Source organism: Aethalodelphis obliquidens, unplaced genomic scaffold (genome assembly GCF_003676395.1).
Source record: "Aethalodelphis obliquidens isolate GAN/ISIS:26980383/991018 unplaced genomic scaffold, ASM367639v1 scaffold6, whole genome shotgun sequence".
NCBI classification, from domain to species: Eukaryota; Metazoa; Chordata; class Mammalia; order Artiodactyla; family Delphinidae; genus Aethalodelphis; species Aethalodelphis obliquidens.
In genome coordinates this window covers 31,294,306-31,317,752 of record NW_020837950.1, presented here as the reverse complement: position 1 = coordinate 31,317,752, position 23,447 = coordinate 31,294,306, and the positions used below count along the sequence as shown (strand labels likewise).

General features: G+C 45.1%; 1 protein-coding gene across 1 annotated transcript in view; it reads right to left on the bottom strand.

The window, feature by feature from the left end:
- The window catches only part of FAM184B (family with sequence similarity 184 member B), a 131,330-nt gene that overhangs the window by 80,029 nt on the left and 27,854 nt on the right, over window positions 1–23,447 (bottom strand). Inside the window, exons 2-4 of the mRNA XM_027104037.1 lie at window positions 2,587–3,339; window positions 1,689–1,824; window positions 406–545 (exon numbers count right to left, since the gene is read on the bottom strand). Of these exons, the coding sequence (XP_026959838.1) occupies window positions 406–545; window positions 1,689–1,824; window positions 2,587–3,339 (1,029 nt within the window). The remainder of the gene's footprint in view (window positions 1–405; window positions 546–1,688; window positions 1,825–2,586; window positions 3,340–23,447) is intronic.

Sequence of the window (23,447 nt, the reverse complement as noted above, 5' to 3'; positions counted from 1 at the left end):
AGTATCTATTGTATTATCTATAGTATCTATTGTATTATCTATAGTATCTATTGTCATAGGATCAGATATTCCAGCCCATACTATGGCGGTTTCTAAAAAATGCTTTGTTTGTTTTGACTGGGAACATATAGCAGGAACCTTAAGCAAGCTTCCAGTTTCCCAGGAGCTAATGATAAGGAGTTGGGGGAATTCTGCTACATTCTCAGTCTCCTGGCTTGACATGCAATGACATGCAGTTGGCAGGACGTTGGCTGGAACTTCACACCCATGCATGCACCCCTGAAACTATGGGACCTGTTGCTTCCAAGTGGACCTGTCATGGTTTGGGGCTGGCCTCCATCTGAAGCTCATTCCAGCAGAGTCCCCCTGTGACTGCTCCATCCCCAGGACTGGGTCAGACAGTACCTGTGTATCTGTGCCTCCTTTCGTGCATGGACACTCCTTGGGAAAGTTCTGATCCTGCTGAGGATGGAGACTGCAGGCTTCCAAATCATTCTCTTTCCCTAGGACTTTATTCTCTGAAACCCTCTCAGTCTTCATGTCATCTGCAAGTACAGTGTCAACATCATTGGGAATGCCCTTGGCCTTGGCCTCATGCCTGAGGCCTCTGCAGTTGGGTTGCCATTCTGCTATTCAACTATTTTGCCCTTGACTCCCCTATGTAATCCCTGCTCCATGGCCTTCTGGCCTCAAGCAAGGTCCAAGTGGTGATTGTCACCTTTGCCCAAGTAGCATCTTGAGTTCAAACAGTTGTCCGGCTCTCCCTTCTTAAACTAGTCATCTTCAAATTTTTTTGATTGTGCTTTCCATAGTTTAAAAAGAAATTGAGGACGTTCCTGGATATATGTACATTCAAAGGATTTAAATAAAGAGATTTCAAGTATAAGACAAGAAATAAATATAGTTACAATTGCTCAGTTTCTTCCCATATGCCCTACTTCTGAGACCACTGCTGTAAACCCTCTATACCCTCTGGTTCCAACTCGTACTTTCCAGCCCGAGGTGATTTCTTCTTTCCCAGACACCTCACTGCTGCCTGGGCCGCACCCATGATAGCAAGGCATGCTGTGGGCTGTAAAGTAGCAGTCCCATAAACTCCCTAGAGGCAGAGCCTATGTTTTGTGCCTTTGTTATATCTCCCAGTGTCAAGCTGATGACACTGTACATACTCAAACACTTTCTGATGAGGGAGCTCAGTGGAAAGCACTTTGGAGTCAGATAATCTGAGACTCAAACACCACCTCTATCACCAGGCAGCTGGCTGGCCTTGAGCTAGCCACGTTAACTTTCTCAGCCTCATGTCTTCATCTGTGACATGGGATACTGACGATACCTAACTCACAACATTATTGGGAACACCCAATAACATCACTGTGTGAATGATGTTAGAGTATAAAGCGTTGTCTAAGTCTAGGGAAAAGCCAGAGCTGAGAAGTTCAGGCACTACGGTGGATCTGGTGGAGAACTTTCTGGGGGGCCAGACATCCTTTTGCATCATGCCTTTTAAATACCTGACCTGCGGCAGCTCTGGATGTCGGCTCACTTGTGTCCTGCATGGATGGGACTTGCCCACCAGGCAGGTCGGATCAAATAGCCCTGCCCTCCACTCTGCTCCCTCAACGTCTCAAGGCTGCAAGCAGCGTCAGGCCAACCTTTGCTGTGTAAGGAAATCGTTCCGGGCATCTCACCGCTTTTCTGTGTCACATGACACTCCTGCAACATTAGTCTGTCTTTGGCAACAGCCAGCTTCTCCCCAAGTTTTTCTGCAGTGCTTTTTAACTCTGAATTCTCCTGTCGAGCCTCCTTGAGCTGCACATCCAGGTCCTAAACAGACAGAAAGGGTCTCATTTCTCTTGTTACAGTTCTGGGTCAAGACATCCTATGTACATCAGATCTGAAAAGTGGGTAAGTGCACAGCATATGCCTTTAATCTCTGGAATTCAGTGGCTCAGGGTTCATCAAATCCCTACTCATCCTCTGATTGGCTGTGTGACTTCTGGCAAGTTATTTAACCTTTCTGTAGTGAGGATCAAATGAGATAAAGTGTCTGGGACGGAAAAAAAAATACTCAGGGAGTATGAAGGATACTAGCTGCTGTTACTTTTAGAGATGGGGCTCTGTGAGTCTGTGGGCCTCATGTAACTGACTTGTCAATGGTCTGGCTTTCCACAAATACAAAGCCCCAAGGATGTTAGGACAGCAAGTTGTTACGGAGTGAGTGGGGCGTTTAGAATTAGGCTGAATTGAGTTCAAACACTTTGTAGCTGTGTGCCCAGCTAGGGCCATCCTTAAGCTTCTCAATTTCGGTTTTATCTTCTCATCTCTAAACTGTAAGTCTCTCAGCTCTCAGAGGACAGGGATCAAGGCCGGCTCACCGTGTGTCTCCTGCCCACAGCTCCGGCCTGGCACATGGTAAGTGTTGCACACACACTTGCTGAATGAATGTGGTTGAACTCCATGGAGGTAATAATGCTCGCTCTGGCAGAAGTCAAGGGCTTCGCACAGTGCGTGACACACGGTAGGTGTTCGACACTAGGGGCCATGCTTAGTCTCCCACTTGGAAGGTAGGAAGAGTCCCGGCTTTACCTGAATGCGGTCCTTCAGCTTCTGGGCGTACTTCTTCAGGTCACTTATCTTGCGGCCTCTGTGCTCCAGATCCCCTTCTAGCTTCCGGACCTGGGCCTGCAGGGCCGCCTCCTGGGCCTGGAAGTTCTTCCGGAGGTCGGTCTCCTTCTCCTGCCACTGCCACAGGGCCTCGCTCACCGACTGCTGCATGGCCTGCTGGACGGCCTCGTTCTCCCGCTCGTACGTGGCCTGCAGCTCCTCAGCCTTCCGAGCATAGTCCTTGCTCAGCTGCTGGTTCTCCGCTCGCAGCCGCTCCACTTCCAGCAGGACCTCCCGCATTTCGGGGCCGCAGCCCGGCTCAGCCTGGGGCTTGGGACCCTCCTGGGCGAGCCCGCCCCACCCGGGCGCCTCGTGGCCGCTCATGTGCCGGAGCCTCTTCTCGTAGTCGGCCTTGAGCTCCAGCATCTCCTTGGAGAGGGTGAGCACCCGCTCGGCGTGCTCGGCCTCCACCCTCAGCTCCCTCTCCTGGGTCTCCAGCCTGCACGCGGCCGACCGGGCCAGCGCCTCCTGCGTCAGCCGCTTCTGCAGCTCCAGGGCGCTCTCCAGGGCCTGGACGCGCTGTCTCAGGGCCTCCTCGCCCGCGCGGCCCTGCGCCTGCAGGAGCCTGGCCTCCGTCTCGGCCACCGCCTTCCGCAGCTCCTCCTGGTGGGCCTCACGCAGCGCCTCCATGCCCGCCTCGGCCTCGTCCTGGCGGGTGTTGAGGGTATAGATCACCTGCGGGAGAATTCGCGGAGCCGGGTTAGTGGGAGGGGCGTGGGTGTGGTTGAGGGGCCACGTGACCGGAGAGGGCCGTGACCCTGCCGTGACGTAGGCTGATCCCCATGAGCTGCACCTGAGAAGAGGATTTGAGTGGAAGTGATTAGAAACTGTCCTCAGGAGAAACCGGTAAGGAGTTCCATTGGGACCTCTGGGAAGCACCATGGGAATCCAGTGAAGGGTCTGAAACAATCTGGGCCGCAAAAAGAGCCCCTCAAAACCAAACCAAAACAAAATACAACAAAACACTAGAAAGTAGAATCCAGCAATGTAAAAAAAGGATTCCACACCATGACCAAGTGGGATTTATCCCGAGAGTGCAAAGTTGATTTAACATCTTAGAATGGGATTGGCATATATACACTACTATGTGCAAAATAGAGAGCTAGTGGGAGCCTGCCGTATAGCACAGGGAGCTCAGCTCTGTGCTCTGTGACGACCTAGATGGGTGGGATGGGGGCGGGGGGCGGGCAGAGAAGGAGGGAGTCCAAGAGGGAGGGGATATAGGTATACATATAGCTGATTCACTTCACTGTACAGCAGAAGCTAACAGAACATTGTAAAGCAACTATGCCTCAATTTTTAAAAAAAAAAGACAGAATAAACAGAAAACCGAAAATAGTAAAGAAAAAAAAAATCAATGTGACACACCACGTGAATAACATAAAGGACAAAACCCACAAGATTGTTTCAACAGACACAGGAAAACCATTTGACAAAATCCAATACCTCTTCATAACAAAAACACTGACCAAACTAGAAAGAGAAGGGAACTCCCTCAACCCAATAAAGGGCATCTATGAAAAACCCACAGCTAACATCGTACTCCATGGTGAAAAACTGTTCTCCATAACTTCAGGGCTAGGTGCTGAATACACATTCAGAATCTCAGAAAATCCTCATGGCAGCCCTGCAAAGTTGGTATTTTTCTCCCCATTCTAATAATGAAACATTGAGGTTCAGAGAAATTAAGCAACTTTTTCAAGGTCACAAGGGATAAGAAGATTTGAATAACCTGTGCTCACAGCATGGTACTGCACTGTATCTCACCATCCCTCTTGAACATTCATTCATTTACGCATTTACTGAATATCTTAGATGTACCATGTTCTGTGCTGAGCACTAGGAATATGTGCTGATCAATAAGGCAACTAAGGGCTTCCTTGGTGGCGCAGTGGTTGAGAGTCCGTCTGCCGATGCAGGGGACACGGGTTCGTGCCCTGGTCCGGGAGGATCCCACGTGCCGCGGAGCGGCTGGGCCCGTGAGCCATGGCCGCTGAGCCTGCGCGTCCAGAGCCTGTGCTCCGCAACGGGAGAGGCCACAACAGTGAGAGGCCCGCGTACCGCAAAAAAAAAAAAAAAATTAAAAAAAAAATAAGGCAACTGACATTGTGACCTCAAAAATATTATAATTGGTCAGGAGAATCTGACAAGAATATGGTCAGTTTCAACGCACTAAGCGCTATGTGAGGGATCAGCACCACTTACTAGGAAAATACAGAGGGAGGGTCTAGTAGAAAAGACAACTTCCCAGAAAAAGGGAGCCTTGTCTCCTCATCCTTGGGGGTGACCCGTTCCCTTTTACATGTCAACCTTCATGTGGGTAAGAACAATATGACTTCTTTGTGTTGTATCATAGCACTTGGTATGAAGTTGAGCACACGACAGGTTCATAATAAGTATCTATTACGGTACTATTGCTGGTCATCAAAGATTCATGCTTTCTTTCCACAGAGTTGCTGCAGAGGAACAGCCACCAAGCAGAGACCACGTTTCCTAGTCCCTTGCATCTAGCTGGGACCATATGACTAGTGATTGCCAATGGAATGTGGCCAGAGGTGGATGTGCGTCATCTCAGGGCCAACGCTGGGGTTAGGGTTAAGGGGAGGGTTAAGAAGGAGGCATGTCCTTTCCCGTCTCTTTTTCCAACTGCAAACTTACTGTGGAGTGCAAGATGGAAGGTGCCTGGGTCCTCAGTGACTGAGTAGAAGGCCACCTGCCCACCAGGAGCACTGGCCTTGATCTCTACATGAACAAGAAATAAACTATCGTGTTGAGCCTCTGAAGTCTTGACATTTATTTGTTACCGCAGCCATGATCACCCTGGGAGAACTCACAGGACTCAGCATATAGTCATACTCATGGCTATGATTAATCATAGAGAAAGGATACAAAGCAAAATCAGCAAGCGGAAAAACGAGCTTGGCAGTGGTGGAGGTCAGCGGGGAGTCTGGAGGAAACGAGGTGAAAGCTTGCAAGAATCCTCTGCGAGTGGAGTCACACAGGACTTGCTTAATTTCCCCAGCAAGGGGGTGTGACAACACATGTGAAATACTGCCTACCAAAGGAGCTCATTGAAGAGGTAGCAAGGTTTTTATTGGGGGCCAGTCGGGTAGACAACTTCTTCTCGGCATTACCAGAATTCCAGACTCCCAGAAGGAAACTGCTCACATAAATTACATTGTTTGCACGAACAGTTAAGGCCTGCTGAGATGTTCTTATTAGTGTGGGTGATGGGAACCCTCTGGAAATCCACGTTCCCAGATGCCAGCCAAGGGTCAATTTTGCAAACAGACCATTCTAAGGATAAGCAGTCTCAGGTGTGCTATGTTAACTTTTCTGCAACCTGACACCCCAACTGATAAAAAAAGATTGACTTTTATTTTCAGTGGAGTCAAGCTGTGGCAGATCAAATCTTAACGTAAATGGGGTTTTCTCACGGTGAAGAACAAAACATCCTTGTAAAGTTTATTCCGTGAAATTTGGCATTGGTTATTCCATTGAGGATGAAATCAATGAGTGGTGGTGGTGGTGATCTTGGGAACTGCGGTTCCTATATTCACTATACCTGTACAACAGAAAACTTCGATGGAGATCCAGTATATTCTGATGCCACTAAAGCACTTAATGAAGAAAGAACCCAAACATTGTACCCATTTGAGTGAGAACCATGTCACCTGGATCAGGGTCTAAAGGACTTCAGCTTTTTCCAGCATTCACTCATGTGAGTCTGCCCTGTCTGTGAAAATGCTCCCCATGGGCACACCCTTGAATTAACACAAGACCAGATTTCAGGCTGGAGGTAGCAGAGAGGGTCTCACACTAGGCTCGAGGCTCAAGGCACTTTGGCATGTACACTTTTATTCGTGGTGTCTTGCAATTAAAGTCCCCAAACAATCCCCACCAAAGACCTGCCCAAACTGTTCTCTTAGGCTGAGATCTGGTTTCAGAACTTTTGGCTTTCTAGAGGTGCCAGACCCACCGTCTCCTGACCTTCCTTAGAAGGTTACTCCAAGGGTATGTAGACATAACCTGGAAAGTATGATACGTTATTATTCATATCATATTTTAGTCACCATCCTTTTTTATACACATATACATTCATATGCACCATTTTTTTTAATTTCATAGATATCTTGGAGATTATGCCATTTCTATATATAAAGAGATCCCTCATTTTTATTTTTGGCTACTTCCTATGCCATATCATATGGATGTGCTATGAATTATTTCTCCATTACCTGCTGATAGACATTAAGTTGTTTCTCTGTGGAAGATCATCAATATGTTTGCTTCGGTGTTATTAAATAAAATTTTCCTTACTCTTTTTTTCCATTCCTCCTGGTAATCTTGAGGTCCAATTTTTGCTTATGAATGCAACAAATGAAATTCCAGAGCTTGGTCTTAAAAAACTAATCTTCACAGTTAGTATAGAATCTTAGGAAAGAGATGAAAGAGGTGTCTCCTCTCCCAACCGTAGGTGGGGAGAGATGCCATTTTCCATCATAAAACTGATATGAAGAATTTGTATTAGAATTCTTCAGTTCAAAAGCATCAAACTCATTTCCCTGAACAACATGGAGTCATTTGTGAATGTTCACAGCTGTGCCCATGGCAAGGGCACTCCTGGCACTACTCTGTTGGGTCATCTTGCCTATTCTCAAGTCAGTCTCATCTTTTTCCACTCTCTCCACTTCCTCATTCCCACAACCTTGATCTCTGAGCTTGCCCTCCTTCTTCGCCTAGCCCAATAGTCTCTTTTTACCTTAATTTCTCTCCTTTAAAGCCACAACCAATCATGTCAACTACCTTCTTATTGACATCTTCAAATCACCTGCGCACCTCATCTTTAGCCTCCAGATCAACCCATCCACCTCAGCTCTTGTCAAATACTACTAACTGGTACTTAAGATTTCCAACCTCATCAGTGCTCTCCATGCGGATACCATTTAATTGAGTTATTGTAGTAATTCCCTATTCTTTTTTTCCACAAGGGCTATTTCAATTTTCTACCATGTTTCTCAGGGCTGCGACCCTAAATCCTGGACCACTGCTACTCTCCTAGCACAGTTATCTCCTGGTTTTTTTTTTGCAGTATGCGGGCCTCTCACTGTTGTGGCCTCTCCCATTGTGGAGCACAGGCTCCGGACGTGCAGGCTCAGCGGCCATGGCTCACGGCCCCAGCCGCTTCGCGGCATGTGGGATCTTCCCGGACCGGGGCACGAACCCATGTCCCCTGCATCGGCAGGCGGACTCTCAACCACTGCGCCACCAGGGAAGCCCCTCTCCTGTTTTTTTTGAAGGAGTAATGATTAAGGGCTTGGACTCCAGAACCAGCCAAACTCAGCTGAAGTCCTAGCTTCACTGTCTCTTAGCTGGTGACCTGGGTCAGGTGATTCAACCTGTCTGGAGCTCAGTTTCCTAACAGTAAAATCGGATTAACAATAGCACCAACCTCCTAAGGCTACATTGAGGGCTACATGAGATATTGCATAGAGACACCAGATACCCAATAACTACATAATGAATATTACCTTCTGTCCAGAGAAAAGGACTTGGACTTTTAACTGCAGGCTGGGAAAAAGCCAGAGCATTTGGTCATTCTTGGTATAGTATTGGGGGCAGAAGCAGACTGGTGTGGTTAAAGAGAGAATGGAGGGTGGGGAAGGGGAGATTAAGAATGTGTGCCATTCTTCCCCAAAACCACTGGTGAAGGGACTAGGGATAGAGTAGGCAGATGACTAGATGGGCAAACAGGATCAAAGTAACATGGAGGGCACTAGAGAAAGGCAGATAAGAAGATTTAGTAGAAAGGAAAAGAAACAGAAGAAATGGTATAACTCAAGATAAATGAGTTTTACTTGGAACAATTGGGGGAAAGCATAAAGAATTTCACCTCCTATGTAAAGTGTCCTTTAGCTCCCTCCAGATACTAGAAACTTATCCCATTCATCTGTCCTCCAGTGCACTGTGAACCACTTGGTTGTTACGGCCCTTTCATATCATAGTATGGACATTTAGATGCTGGATGTCAAAGTAAAATGTGAGCTTCATAAGCATAGGGACCTCAGCTGATATATTCTTTAGTTCCCCAAGACTTAGCACAATGGCTGGCCTGATCCAGACTCTCAGTGTGTTTCCTGTTAGACTGAAGGAGAACTTTGTAAGGGGTGGCAAGAGATTGAACGAATAGGATTCCAGAAGAGAGACCTGCAGGCGTAGAGGCCCTGAAGTGGGAACACACATGAAACAGACAAGCATAACAAGTAAAAGACTAGGCTTTGGAGTCTACACTGCCTGAGTGCAGATCCTCTTTGCCATTGCATGGATGCCATACAACATATGGATCCAGATGCTATCTGCTCTGTGTGACCTTGGGCATGCCATATAATCTCACTGGGCCTCAGTCTCCTCATCTGTACAATGGGGAGAATAAAGTTCCTGCTTCATGAGGTTACTGAAGGATTAAATGAGACAGTGCTATACGGCACATCACATAATGCCTGGCTCACCGTAAGCACCTATGGGACCTGGCTGTTCCTATTATGGTTATCCACAGGGCACTTTAAGCCTGATGGAGACTTCTGTGGCAATGGCACTCCTCTTAGGGAAGGCAGTATAGTAGAACTGGTGGAGTAGGGGTCCTCTGGAGTGAGAGAGACCTAGATTTAACTTCCTGGTAAGAGAGATTGCTGGTGGACCCAAGTTCTGTTTCTCTCCTTTGTCCTTAGAAATAGAACCTTAATTTGTCCGTGGGCACACTGCCACATTCCTCAGCCTCCCTTCTAACTTGGAGCAGCTAAGTGACCAAGTTTTGCCTAGTTGGATATAAGCAGATGTGTCATTATTTCTTCCGAGATGAATCTTCTATTTTCAAGCTTTCATCTTGAACCATGAAGGGGATGCCACAGGCTAAGGTTGGCAGGACAATAAGATAAGAGGAACCGGGGTCTCTGACACAGTGGAAGACCATGCCAGCCCTGCAGTGATTCCAACAGGATTGCACTGGGTTTTCTGTCATTCACAGACAAACTAGCTCTGTTTGATACATATACTTCTCAACTCTGATCTTTTAAAAATTGCTTAAGTTATTTCACTTCTTGAAACCTCAGTTTCTTGCCTGTAAAAGAGAGATAACCCAGACCTGGTTTTTTTGAGGATCAAATAGGATTACATCTTTTAGTTGTTGGCACATAGTAGGTACTTATTAAATGTTTTTGTCTTCTCTTTTCTCACACTATGCCCTCAAAAGGAACGTCGCTTGTTTTTTGGAGACACAATCTGCTCTACCCCCCACCCTACCCCACCCTCAGAGTCTGAAATTGTTGAGCAGATTTTGAGCATACCCACCCTTCTCCTGGGCCTGATGACTCACAGGTCACTTGGCAACCTTTCCGCTGCCACCTGCTTGATTTCTTTCAGTCACCACCTACTCAACTGAAACTTCAAAGTGACTGACCCAAGCCTTATTTGTGAATCTTCTCCCTCAGGAGGAGGCCAACTTCAGAATCCATCAAGGGACATGAATAATTCAGGAGCCAAGAGAAATACTGAGCAAGTTGCAATGTCTTCCCAAGGGTTTTAGAAATTCACTGCTAATGGTGTGAGTTCAGAGAAAATTTCTGCAGCGGGCCTGTTAAGGTCTTAGAGGTCGAGTATTGTAGGTTTAACAGAGCTATAATGAATGGTTTCTGAGCCTCAGATCGTAACGAAAGTTTCCATCCAGTCTGGCAGCAGGATTCAGAAGTGAAATGGAAAAGGAAAACAGGAAATAATATTTATTGAGTGCCCAGAGTATAACTTCTCTGGGCCAGGTGATAGACATATTATTTGTCAATAAATCTAACAATTTTACAAAGTGGACATTCTCATGCTTCTTCCTGTTTGACATTGGGTGGGGTTAATTTAACATCTAGGAGGGACAGAGCATGGTGCTTAAAAGGAGGCTTTGGATCCTGCTGGACCTGGGTTCACATTGTAGCTCCACCTCTCTCTAGCTTGAGGGAGTATTGAACCTCTCTGATTCTGTAACATGGGGAGATCAATGCCTACCTCATAGATTTGTTTGGAGATTAAAATGACATACAGAACCTAAAACCGTTAGCAGCATTCCTAGCACAGAGTAAACACTCGAGAAATTCTGACTGCTATTATTTTTACTATTATTGCCAAAAGACAATGTTAAAAATAAATAATAAAATAAAATAATGTTAAAAGGTGCAGATGCTGGGATTGAAACCCAAATCCTTTTGGATCCAAAAATTAAAAGAAATAGAACAATTAGCTTGTTTAGAAAAAACCTGGTGATATTCTTTCATTCAATATTTTTATAGCATCTACTACACGCTCGGCATGGTGCTAGGCACTAGAAAAACAGAACAAATAAGATCATTCTGTTGAGGGGTTTATAGGTTAGCAGAACGTGGTAGATTGTCCTGTTTTTCCATTTTTTCCTTCCTTGCTATAGCCCTTCCAGTCTGTGGACAGCATTTACTTTTCTTTCCTTTTGGGCTTGCCTGTGACTTGCTTTGGCCAATGGAATGAGAGTGAACTTGTTGCAAACAGAGGCTTTAAGTGTGTTTATGTGTTTTGTCTTGCTCTGCTTCTAGAAGAGTACATTTAGGGTAGCCATGGGTTCCAAAATGAGAGACACATGGAACAGGCTGGACCCCAACCCAAAGGCTGGAGTGAGCTTGGCTCAGCCAAGCCCAGTAGAGAGCAGCTGTACAGCAGCCAACCTAAGCAGGAGATAAAGCACTGCTCTTGTAGGCTGCTGAGATTTTTAGGGTTGTTTGTTACACAGCATTATCACAAGAAAACCTGACTAACACATGAAAAGAGAGAGAGACAAGTAAGCCAATTAGTACATTTAGTGGTATTTGAGATGCTTTGCTAGAAATCTTCTAGAGAAAGGCACAAGGGTCACAGGGAAGGATCACACTGCTCCAGTAATTCTCTCCCTTCCTTCCTGCATCATCATTAATGGATCACTCCCATCAACATATAAGTGTATTATAATTTTTATCATTAACAAAAATCTTTCTTTTGATCCCACATCTCCCACTTTTCTTCATGTCTTTATAGCAAACTCCTCAAATACTTTGTTTATACCCATTGTCACTAATTCCTCACCTCCACTTCTCTCCTGAACCCTCTCCAGTCAGGCTTTCAACCTCACTAATCCACCAAATCAACAGTCACTGTTTCACTAATGACCTCCAAGTTGCTAAAGCAACAGAAAATTCTCAATCTATCTGTTTAACTATTCAGCAGCATTTGACATAAGAAATCACTTCCTTCTCCTTGAAACTTTGCCTTCACTTGGCTTCCCTCCTACTGACCACTGATCACTCCTTCTCATCTGATTGGCTAGTTCTTCCTCACCTCTCATCCTTCAAATAGAAGGGCCTCAGAACTTGGGCCTCGGACTTTCGCATCTCTACAAACACTTTCTTGGGATCTCATTCAATTTCACGATTTTATGTATGCTTTTTTTTTGCTAATGACTGTCCAATTTATGTGTCCAGGCTGGACCTGTCACCTGAATGTCAGATTCATGTCCTGTTGCTTACCAATATCTCCTCTATCTAACCTGAACCTCAAATTTAATTCTGGGGATTTTTCCTTCAAAACCTGCTCTTCCCACATTATTCCCCATCTCGCTCCATAGCAACGCCCTTCTTCCAGCTGCTTACATCAAATTTTTGGAGGCTATCAATAAATACATGAAAAGATGCTGAACATCACTAATTATTTGGGAAATGCAAATCAAAACTGCAATGAGAATCACTTTGTTGTACACCTGAAACTAACACAACATTGCTAATCAACTATACTCCAATATAAAATTTAAAATTTTTAAAAATTAAAAAAAAAACTGCAGTGAGGTACCACGTCATGCCCATTAGGATGATGATCATCAAAAAACAAAAAATAAGTGTTGATGAGGATGTGGAGAAATTGCAACCCTTGTGCACTGCTAGTGGGAATGTAAAATGGTTCAGCTGCTATGGAAAATGGTACGGTGGCTCCTCAAAAAATTAAACATAGAATTACCATGTGATCCAGAAATTCCACTTCTGGAATTTCAATTCCAATAATTGAAAGCGGGAACTTGAATAGATATTTGTACACCCATGTTCACAGCATTATTTACACTAGCCAAAAGGTAGAAACAACCCAAGTGTCCATTGATAGATAAATGGATAAACAAAATGTGGTATATACTTACAATGATACATTACTCAGCCTTAAAAAGAAAAAAATTCGGACACATGCAACAACATGGATGAACCTTGAAGGTCTTAAGCTAAGTGAAATAAACCGGTCACAAATGGACAAATGTGGTGTATGATTCCACTTGTATGAGGTACCTAGAGTAGCAAAATTCACAGAGATAGAAAGTAGAATGGTGGTTGCCAGGGGCTGGGGGGAGGGGGTTCTGGGGAGTCAGTGTTTCACGAGTAGAGAGTTTTAGTTTGGGAAGATGAAAAAGTTCTAGAGACAGATGGTGGTGACAGTTGCACAACAGTGTGAATGTACTTAATGTCATTGAACTGTACACTTAAAAATGGTAAATTTTATGTCATTTATATTTTATCACATTAAAAAAAGACAGTTAAAAAAAGTTTAGAGCCGTCTCTGCCTCAAATCTGTCTCTGACATCCTAAATCCACTCCATCAGCCAATCCTGAATCTCGCCCCTTCTCACCATCCCATCCTGCCCTTAATCTGAGTCATGAGCACCTCTCACTTGGACCATTACAATGGCCTCAACCCTTGTTTCTACCTTGCCATCTAAAGTCTGTTAAAAGTCAGTCAGTCAAAAAAAAAAAAAGTCAGTCAAATCATGTCTCCCCACTGCTCAAAACCTTCTGATGACTAACCACGCAGAAAATGTCAGAGCCTACGGCAACCAGAAGGGGGTTACATATTCTGGCTCCCCAGGCCCTTTCTGAGCTCACCTCATCTTCTTCTCTTTCTCACTCCCTCCACTCCAACCACATGGACATCCTTGCCGTGCCTCAATCATGCCAAGCACACTCACTCTCTCACTGCATCTCCGTGTATATTGTTGCCTCTTCTGGGAGGACCATTCTCCTTTGGGTTTCTCCTCATTTGCCACCTTATCAGTGAGACCTGCGCTGATTACCCCCCAAATCACTGTTCTCCTCAAAGTTTTTCCTGCTTTATTTTTCTCCATGTCACCTTTATCTGACATATCATATATTTTACATGTTGTTTTTTTTTCGATTTGCTTATTGGTCTTCCTCTCTAGAGTATGAGTTATACGCGGGTAGGTCCTTTTGTCTGTTGCGTCCACTACTAGATCCCAGAACAGTGCCTGACGTGTGAAAAGGACTCTGTAACTATTTGTTGAATGAATGAAAAATCTCTTTATCCAAGCAGAGAGGCATCAGAGTGCAGAGGATACTTGAGTTGGGTATGAAAAGATGAGCAAATGTCATCCAGGTGAAGAGAAAGGAGAAGAAAATACAGGTAGGGGGAGTGCCAGGAGCAAGAAGTAGCACAAAGGCATGAAATAGGGGGGACTGGGAGGGGACATGCAAGGGGAGTCCTCCTGGCCAGAGCCTGGTGAGGGGCATTGGCAAGACGGGGAGGACAGCATGACCCAGCACTGGACAGGTGGGCAGGGGTCAGACACTCAAGGGTCCAGCATCCATGTTAAGGAGTTTAGACTTTATCCTGTTTACATAGCACATGGTGATCATGCAGACTCCCATACCTTGCCCTGAGATCCTGATGTGGTACGGCTGGGGCATGGAGAGGCCAGGACCTACATTTTTTTAACACTCGGCTGCCCAGGGCTTCAGGCTCTAAAAGCATATGGGTGCATACTTTGAGGAACTGTGGCTTCTATGCCACGCAGGAAGCTTTTCTTACAAGATTCTACCTCTCTGAAATTACAGGGAATAAAACTCTCCATAATGTTTAATTTTACATGGCAACTTGACTGGGCCACATGGGGCCCAGATATCTGGTTAATATTATTCTGGGTGTGTCTGTGTTTCTGGATGAGATTAACATTTGAATCTGTCAACTGAGTAAGGCAGATTGCCCTCCCCAGTGTGGGTGGGCCTCATCCGATATCCAGTGGGGGTCTGGATAGAACAAAAGCCTGGGTCAGGGAGAATTCACTCTCTGACAGCTTGAGATGGGATGTCAGTCTTCTCTTGCCCTCAGATTAGGATTTACACCATTGGTTCTCCTGGTTCTCAGGCCTTTAGACTCAGACCACCAGCTCCCATGGGTCTCCAACTTGCAGATGGTACACTGTGGGACCTTTCTGCTCCATAGTCACATGAGACACTTTCTCATAAGGAATCTCTTTCTACATATATATCCTATTGGCCCTGTCCCTCTGGAGAATCTTGATTAAGACATTCTCCATTTCATAAGTTTGGGGACCACTGCCCTGACTTCAGTGTGGAGTCCAGATGCGATGGGCAGGGAGAAAACTGTGGGAGGCAGGGGGATGAGCTCGGGGTGAGCTGGAGTCAGAGCAGGGGAAATGGGAAGGGGTGTGGGTTCAAGAGTGGCCAATTAGCAAGAGTGGCAGGGCAGAGACTCACTAGGTGTGGGGTAGGGGAGACGGAAGAGCCCAGTGGATTCTCCAGCTGGCATGACTGAAGCGGGGCAGGGGGTGTCCATGCTACCCCACCTCAGAAGCATAGCATCCTGGGATGCCAGAACATGGATAGGTCAAGGTCACTGCTTGACTCATGTCCCTGCACATGAGGCAGCTCCAACTCACCTGGCACCAAGTCAGAACAGAGGACTAGCTAAACCTTAAGAAGGAAGTCCTGAATTTGGGTGCTGAAACTCCTGGGAAGAGCAGAGGTCTTGTGATTGCTGTTCCTTTCTTTATGGAAATGGGTTAAAACAGGTCCCAAACAAGGCTGGGCTCCTGCAAGCAAATGGGCTTGGAATGGAGGCCAAGATACTCATTTTTTTAAAGAAAATCTCATCATTACCCATCAGACAGCCATTGCTAGACACCTAGCTGCACATGGCACTGAGCTGTGAGGCATAAGCTTCTGAGTAATTGAAGCTCAACTGTCTCCCAAACTTGTTTAGACTGAGACTTAGCTGAAAGGTAAGGGCAGTCTCTTCAGAAGGCTCTTACTGACAGCCCCTCCTCTCACTAGCGGAGGCCAACACTCACAGATACAGGCCCGCCTGCCTTCCAGGGAGTATCACCCTCTGCATAAGATGAGTGGATATATGTATATGTATAACTGATTCACTTTGCTGTACACCTTAAACTAGCACAACACTGTAAATCAACTATACTCCAATAAAAATTTTTTTTTAAAAGCTTTAAAAAAACCCCAAAACCGGGGCTTCCGTGGTGGCGCAGTGGTTGAGAGTCTGCCTGCCGATGCAGGGGACACGGGTTCGTGCCCCGGTCTGGGAAGATCCCACATGCCACGGAGCGGCTGGGCCCATGAGCCATGGCCGCTGAGCCTGCGTGTCCAGAGCCTGTGCTCCACAACGGTAGAGGTTACAACAGTGAGAGCCCACAACAGTGAGACGCCTGCGTACCGCAAAAAAACCCACAAAAAAACAAACCCCAAACCAAAAAACAAAAACAAACAAAAAAAGATGAGGGACCATATTTTGAAGCTCCAATGACTTGCTTACAGCTTCTTGGAACACAAAGACTAGGGCTAGCTCCCTTGGTTAGCCAACCTGGTCAATATTTATGCATATGTGTTGCAATACTTCCTTTGTGAACAAAATCAATACAAAAAATTCTTTAAAAACTCAATACAAAGAAATCTTAATACCTCTCACAGGAAATACTTTAACAGAGAAGTACTCCAGGTAGGAGCATCAAAATCTATAACTACAGATACAAACAAAATCATGTGAACTTAATAGCAGAAAAAGTGGAGGAGTTTAAGGTAGTCTTGTTGCTGCTGTGGGTGTAACGAGGTGTGCAAGGTGCTGCCTGAAGCTTCGATATGGGTGACAGGGAGCTGCAAGCCACAGGCCATGTTGGTTGCAGCCACTCTCTGCTTTCAGAAATAAGCTCTTCAACTCAACCTCGAATAAACTTCTCCTGGGAATGAACGTGCGACAATAGAAAGAGCATTTGGCTTTCATAGAGTTGAGGGCACGCCTGCTCTCTGTACTTCCTAAAAATGTCTGGAATCATTTCTTCCAAACCACCTTCCTTGTGATTACTCTACTTTAAGGCCCCTTCATCCCTTGCCTCACTAGAGTGTTCCATTTACTGGGCCCAAGGTCATTGCTATGGTTGTTACTATTACCATCATAGAAGAGGTCCAGGGTGCGCAGCTTGTGCTTAGGTTGGGGATGAACTGGAAGATGTATATATCACTTCTGTCAGCACCCATAGGCCTACACTTAATCTCAGAGCCAAAAAGGAGTCAGGGAGATGCAGTCTCTCTGGCTGGGCTGCCTTGTGCTTAGCTAGAATATAGATGGTTCTATTACTAACAGGAAAAAAGAGAGACAGGTTGCTTCCCCTGTGCCAGTACCTTAGAAAGTTACAATCTTGCCTTTTACCAAATCTATACCAGCTATGTTATACACAAATGAGGATGCCAAGGCTCAGAGCTTTTAAGCAATTTTGCCAACATCCTTCATCCCATTAGGGCAGAATGGAAACTAGAGCTTGTCCCCTGATTTTTAGTCCAATGTTCTTTTTCTCTAAATTGAGTCTTTGGTTTAAATTGAAAAGGTTACCATAGAATTTCTAAGCTGTGCCAGATAAATACAATGACCTTTAAAAATGAGACCAGATTGTGACCTTGCTCAAATGTTGAACAGAGATGCAGAAGGAGCCAGTAAAATGTCAAAAAGAAAGATGACTATATTCTTAGAATTTTAAGATTATAAGCAAGATACCACAAAGACCATTTTTTCATTTCATAAATGAGGCAACTTTGGCCCCAGGAGTCTACTGATTTCTACACCATCACACAGCTTGTGTGGAAGAGCCACAATGGGGCCTTTATCTCTTGATTTTCAGTGTTCCTTTCACTGAATCTCAAAGTCTCTCATGAGAGAGATAATGGGTCTCAGAAGAGCCTAAAGTTGGAACCCGTGAGACTCCCAGGAAGTCCCACTTTCTCTCCTCAGGTGTTATCTACAGAATTTGTTACTCTCTTATCTGACTCATATTCACCTTCAATTCAACAACTTCCATTTATAGAAGCCCTTCCCTTCATCCATCACCGTGCTGGGGTGGAGGGATGTGAAGATATAGAAGCCATGGTCCCTGCCCCAGGAAACTCACAATTTAGTAACAAATACGTAAAACAACCATGAAGTGATGCAAGATGACATGATGGCAGGATACAGGGTGGTGACTACTTTATTTTCCCAGAAAATGTAATATCCCACCCACCACCTGTGAGAGACTCTCACCCCTGGCCAAAGGGACGAGTAGGTATCCTTGGCTGGCTACTGATAGAACCCCATCCTTCTGATGGGGTTGTCATGGAGTTGCCATGGCTGGAGCTCTAGCAGTCATCTTGGACCATGAGGAGACATCAAGAATGAAGCTTTGCAGCCGGCAAGGCAGAGCAGAAAGATACAAAAGCCTGGCTCCCTACAGCATGAATCTTCCATCCCAACCTGTGATTGTATACTTCCGGTCCTCTTTTATGTAAGGGAGTAATACACTTCTCATTTGTTTGGGTTTTTCTGTTATATGTAGCTGAACCTAATCCCAAGTAATTAAAAGCCCATTTATTTTGCTCACTTTTATATCTCCTGTACCTTGCATTGTATCTGGCACAAAATCTGTGCTCATGAGAAGTGTCTGATGAATCATAAACAGATGGGTTTGTATTAAATGGCCCACACCACCAACACAATAAAAATGAATATTATGCATATATACATAAAATATATGTAGCTATTTATAGTTCAGGGATTATTTTGGGAGTTGCTAGGGATTTTTCACTGTAGCTTTTAAGATCCAGTTGAGCTGTTGTTTATACCCCTCACTTCTTGAAATAACACACATAATCTTGCTTTTGGAAGAGTCCTGAGGTCAGGCTGGCAATATTTCTTTTTTATCACAGCAGTCTTTACTGTCAGCTCCATATGCAAAGCAAACTGCAAAACCATATGGTCCGCTGTCCTGGACTTTTGTAGCTAAAGGGAATAAATGGCCAACTCACTAGTTTTCTTAAAAATATACCCACCACCAATTTCTTTGTTTTTTTTAAATTGAAGTATAGTTGATTTACAATACTATGTTAGTTTCAGGTGTACAGCAAAGTGACTTGGTTATACATATGTATATATCTATATTCTTTTAAAATTCTATTCCATTATAGTTTATTATAAGACATTGAATATAGTTCCCTGCTATACTGTAAATCCTTGTTGATTATTTATTTGATATATAGCAGTATGTATCTGTTAATCCCATACTCCCAAGTTATCCCTCCCACACCGTCCCCTTCAGTAACTGTAAGTTTGTTTCCTACATCTGTGAGTCAGTTTTTGTTTTGTAAATAAGTTCATTTGTGTTATATTTTAGATTCCACATATAAGTGATATCATATGGTTTTTGTCTTTTTCTGTCTGACTTACTTCACTTAGTATGACAATCTCTAGGTCCATTCATGTTGCTGCAAATGGCATTATTTCATTCTTTTTTCATGACTGAGTAATATTCCATGGTTTATATACACCGTATCTTCTTTATCCATTCATCTGTTGATGGACACTTAGGTTGCTTCCATGTCTTGGCTATTGTAAATAGTGCTGCTATGAATATTGGGGTGCCTGTATCTTTTAGAATTAAAGTTTTCATCTTTTCTGGATATATGTCCAGGAGTGGGATTGCTGGATCACATTACTCACCACCAATTTCTTTTAAGGGGAAAGAAATCACCCTTACGAAGTAAAATATATCTCTCCTTATGCACACATCCCCTTTTCGGTCAATCATTTAGCAAATATACCAGGCACGGTACTCAGTACAGGGGGTCCAGCATGCTCAAAACAGACTCAAATCCTTGTGTGCATGAAGCTGACTTTTTAGTGAGAGAGTCAGACAACAAACATGTGAAATTAACAATCTTTTAGGACGTGATAAATGCTAAAAAAAAGAAAAGAATAAAGCAAGGGAGGAATATTTGGGGGGGGGGATGGAGTTAAAATTTTACACAAGGCAGTGAAGGAAGGCTTCACTGAGAAAGTAACATTTGAGTGAAGAGCAGATGGACACGAAAGAGTGAAGAATGAAGGGTATCAGGGAAGAGCCCTCCCAGCAGAGGTTTAAGAGCAGAGTCCTAGAGGCACAAGAATGTGCGTTGGGCTATGGAGCAGCAAGGAGGCCAGCGTGGCTGGGGCAGAGTGAGCGGTGTGGGCAAGGAGCAGGCAGGAGAGGTGACAGGACCAGGTCGTGGAGGACCCGTGTCTCCTTGAAGAATTTTGGTTTTTACCCTGTGTGAAAGGGGAAGCCCTGGAGAGCTCAGAGTGTGATCTGATCCACATTTTATAAAGATCACTCTGGCTGCTGTTGAGAATGGTGGAAGCAGGGAGATTCATCAGGACACGTGTCTCTTCTGGGTCCCACCAGCCTTTTCCCCCCTCTTTTCTTTTTTTTTTTTTTCTTCTGACGTACGCGGGTCTCTCACTGTTGTGGCCTCTCCCGTTGTGGAGCACAGGCTCCGGATGCGCAGGCTCAGCGGCCATGGCTCACGGGCCCAGCCGCTCCGCGGCATGTGGGATCTTCCCGGACCAGGGCACGAACCCGTGTCCCCTGCATCGACAGGCGGACTCTCAACCACTGCGCCACCAGGGAAGCCCCCCCCCCCCACTTCATTCCTTCGGTGATCTTCCTCCCAAGCCCACTTCAGACCCAAGAGCCATTTCGTGCTCCCTCTGTCCCCATCAAAACGTATTTTTGGATTCTTCCATCACACTAGTCAACAACAGCTGCCACTGCGAGCAGATTTATACCCAAGGAAAGCAGAGTGAAGAACAACAGTCTGTAGAGTCTCCACTGGCTGAAGGGGGTCCACGTTCTCCCCAGCGTTCAGTCGGGACTTCTTCAGGTGTAAGCAAAGCAAATCCAAGTACGCTTATTTTCTACTGTTGATAAAGAAATTACCACAAACTGACCAGTATGGCGTGGCTAGGTTCTTGCTCAAGGGCTGAATGAAATTGAGGCGTTGCCTGCTGAGTTCTCATCTGGCGGATTTGGGGAGAAATGTGTCTCCCATCTAATTCAGGCTGTTGGCATAATTCAGTTCCTTGTGATCTTAAGACTGTCATCTGGGACTGCTCTCAGCTCCTAGAGGTCACCTGCGTTCCTTAGTACATGGCTCCCCCATTTCCCTCACTGAGTTTTTCTCACACTTCAAGTCTCTCTGATTTCTCCATCTGCAATCTTTGATTGGGCTTTCGGGGCTCATGTGATCAGATTACTTGGAACCTTAATTACAACTACAAAATCCCTTCCAGAGAAATCTAGATTGGTGTTTGATTGAATAACTAAAAGAAGGTGTATATACACCAGGGGCTGGGAATTTGGGGCTATGTTAGAATCTGCCTAGTGTACCAGGTACACTAGGTAAGTACCAGGCAAAAGGGAACACACTTCCCATGTGTCTGGGAAGGACCTCCGAGAATGGAAGGAAGAGGTATAGGAGCCAGGCAAGGCCTCAGAGCACGCATGACTCACACTCTCTCTACTCACCTCTCATCTCTGCTGACTTCTGATTGTCTCAATTCGGCAGAGCTCCTCCCCCCACAGAACAAGAAAGACCACCACCATCAGCTGCCCTAGCTCCTGCAATCACAGTTTTGTTATTCCAGCAAAAAGAGAATTTCTCTCCCCTAATGACTGTATATCAATCCAAAGGATTCCCCCAGCCTAGGTCAAGTACTCCTGGATGGGATGGGAAGTAGAGCACCAAGATTGAGAGCCCTCTGAGAACCATGTGGAAAGGGGGAAGAGTTCTCCAAAGGAGGGAAATGGAAAGCTTGCTGGAGACACAAATAGACCAACTATGACCATACTCAGCTGTCTCAGTCTTACCCACAAAGACCTTAAATCCCCTCTGCATCTCTCCCTTTCCTTTTCTTACTTGACAGTTAGTCTTGCCTTCTCCACCCCTCATGAGGTCTAGTTCTAGAATCCACAAGATTAAGTTCAAACCTACAACAGCTGGGGGTGTGGGATGCATCAAGAAGTTAAAGGAATGATGCTCTGTAGAAAAATCCAGAAAGAATTCTGGATGAAAGTTTAGTTCTTGTTCTGTACTAACTGTGATATGGAGCATGTGGTGGGGTCGGCTGTTCAGGTCTCTTTTCCAGAGAACCTGAGGTGAGGAGTATAGCCAGTTGATACCCTGAGATTCACAATCACAGTCCTGCCAAGGCAATGATCCCCCCAAGCTGCCTCTAGCCAACAACCAAGCCCAGGGGGAGGAACAAGGCTGGGCTATTTCTATCCAACACAAGACTCCTCTAATGTTCCCTCTCTGCTCAGGAGCTCTTCATCGGCCTGCCCAAGACTCTTTCTTAGCGGGACTGTAGTCTGTAGGTTTTTCTACCCAGTTCTTCCCTCTTGCCTCTCACAGGTGTCAGACCTGAAGCATGGTCAGTAGGTGCTGCCTGTCTACTCCTGTTCCTTCTCCCATTACTCTTCAGACTCTTCTCCCCATAAATCTCTTGCACATCTAAATTTGTCTTGCTGTTCATTTTTTGGAAGATCCAAACGGACACACATGTCAAAACTCTATTTCTCATCTGTAACTTGGACTGGATTTCTGGGGTCCCTTCTAGCTCTAAAATTCCACCTATTTGGGAGATTCTACAAGGTTACACCTGTTTGATGAAAGAAGAGAAAGAGGGCTGACCATCTAGATCTCTAATCTACAACTATTTGGGGCCTATGATCATTGCTCTTTTTGATGTTTATCCCAGCCTTTTGGTAATATCTTAACAAACAAGGAAAATAATTCTGGGCAAAGTTTCAAATGGCTATAAACATTTCAGGAACTGGTTGAAAACTCTACACATGGCTTGAAGCATCGTTTTGTCTTAACCAATCGTTCTTACACTTCAGTGTGCAGAAGAGGCCCCTGGGGGTACCTTATAAAAGGCAGATTCCTGGACCCAACCCCAAAACAGCTTCACTCAAGAGGAGGGTGGTAGCCCCTGGGAATCTGCCTTTTCATCAAACTCCCTAGTGACTGATGCTGGTAGGTCATGGAGTAACTCTGAGAAATGAGAACCTACGATAAAGTAAATTTGTATTTTTCTTAAGTTTTACAATAATTATTTACTGAGAACCTATAGTATGCTGTGTGAAGCTATACAGAGTCATTAACTCTGCATGGTGGGGGGCAGGGTGGTCCAAGATGATTTCTCATAGGTGATGATTTCTTGCGGCAGGTCATAAAAAATAAGAAGGAATTTGTCCCCCAGCCAATGACATGGTGAAGGCACTCCCAGTATGTTTAGGTCACATTAGGCAGGGGAGCCGAGGAGTCCTGGATTTGGTCAGCAGTGGAAGAGAAGACTACGGGAGGGAATAGGGACCTTCTGCTTTAACTCAGTTACCACCTTGGACTTTATTTTCAACATCTGTGATATTGACAGAGAACATCACTTCAGAAGTTTAGGGAACAGCCCTCTTACCTAGATAAAACACAATGTCAACAGAAGGTTAAGAAAGAGTCAGAAGTAGTAAATGCTATTTGTTTTTTCTTCCATGGCATAACACGTGCCAGAATTTAGAATGGCACTTGATCAGAGCCTCT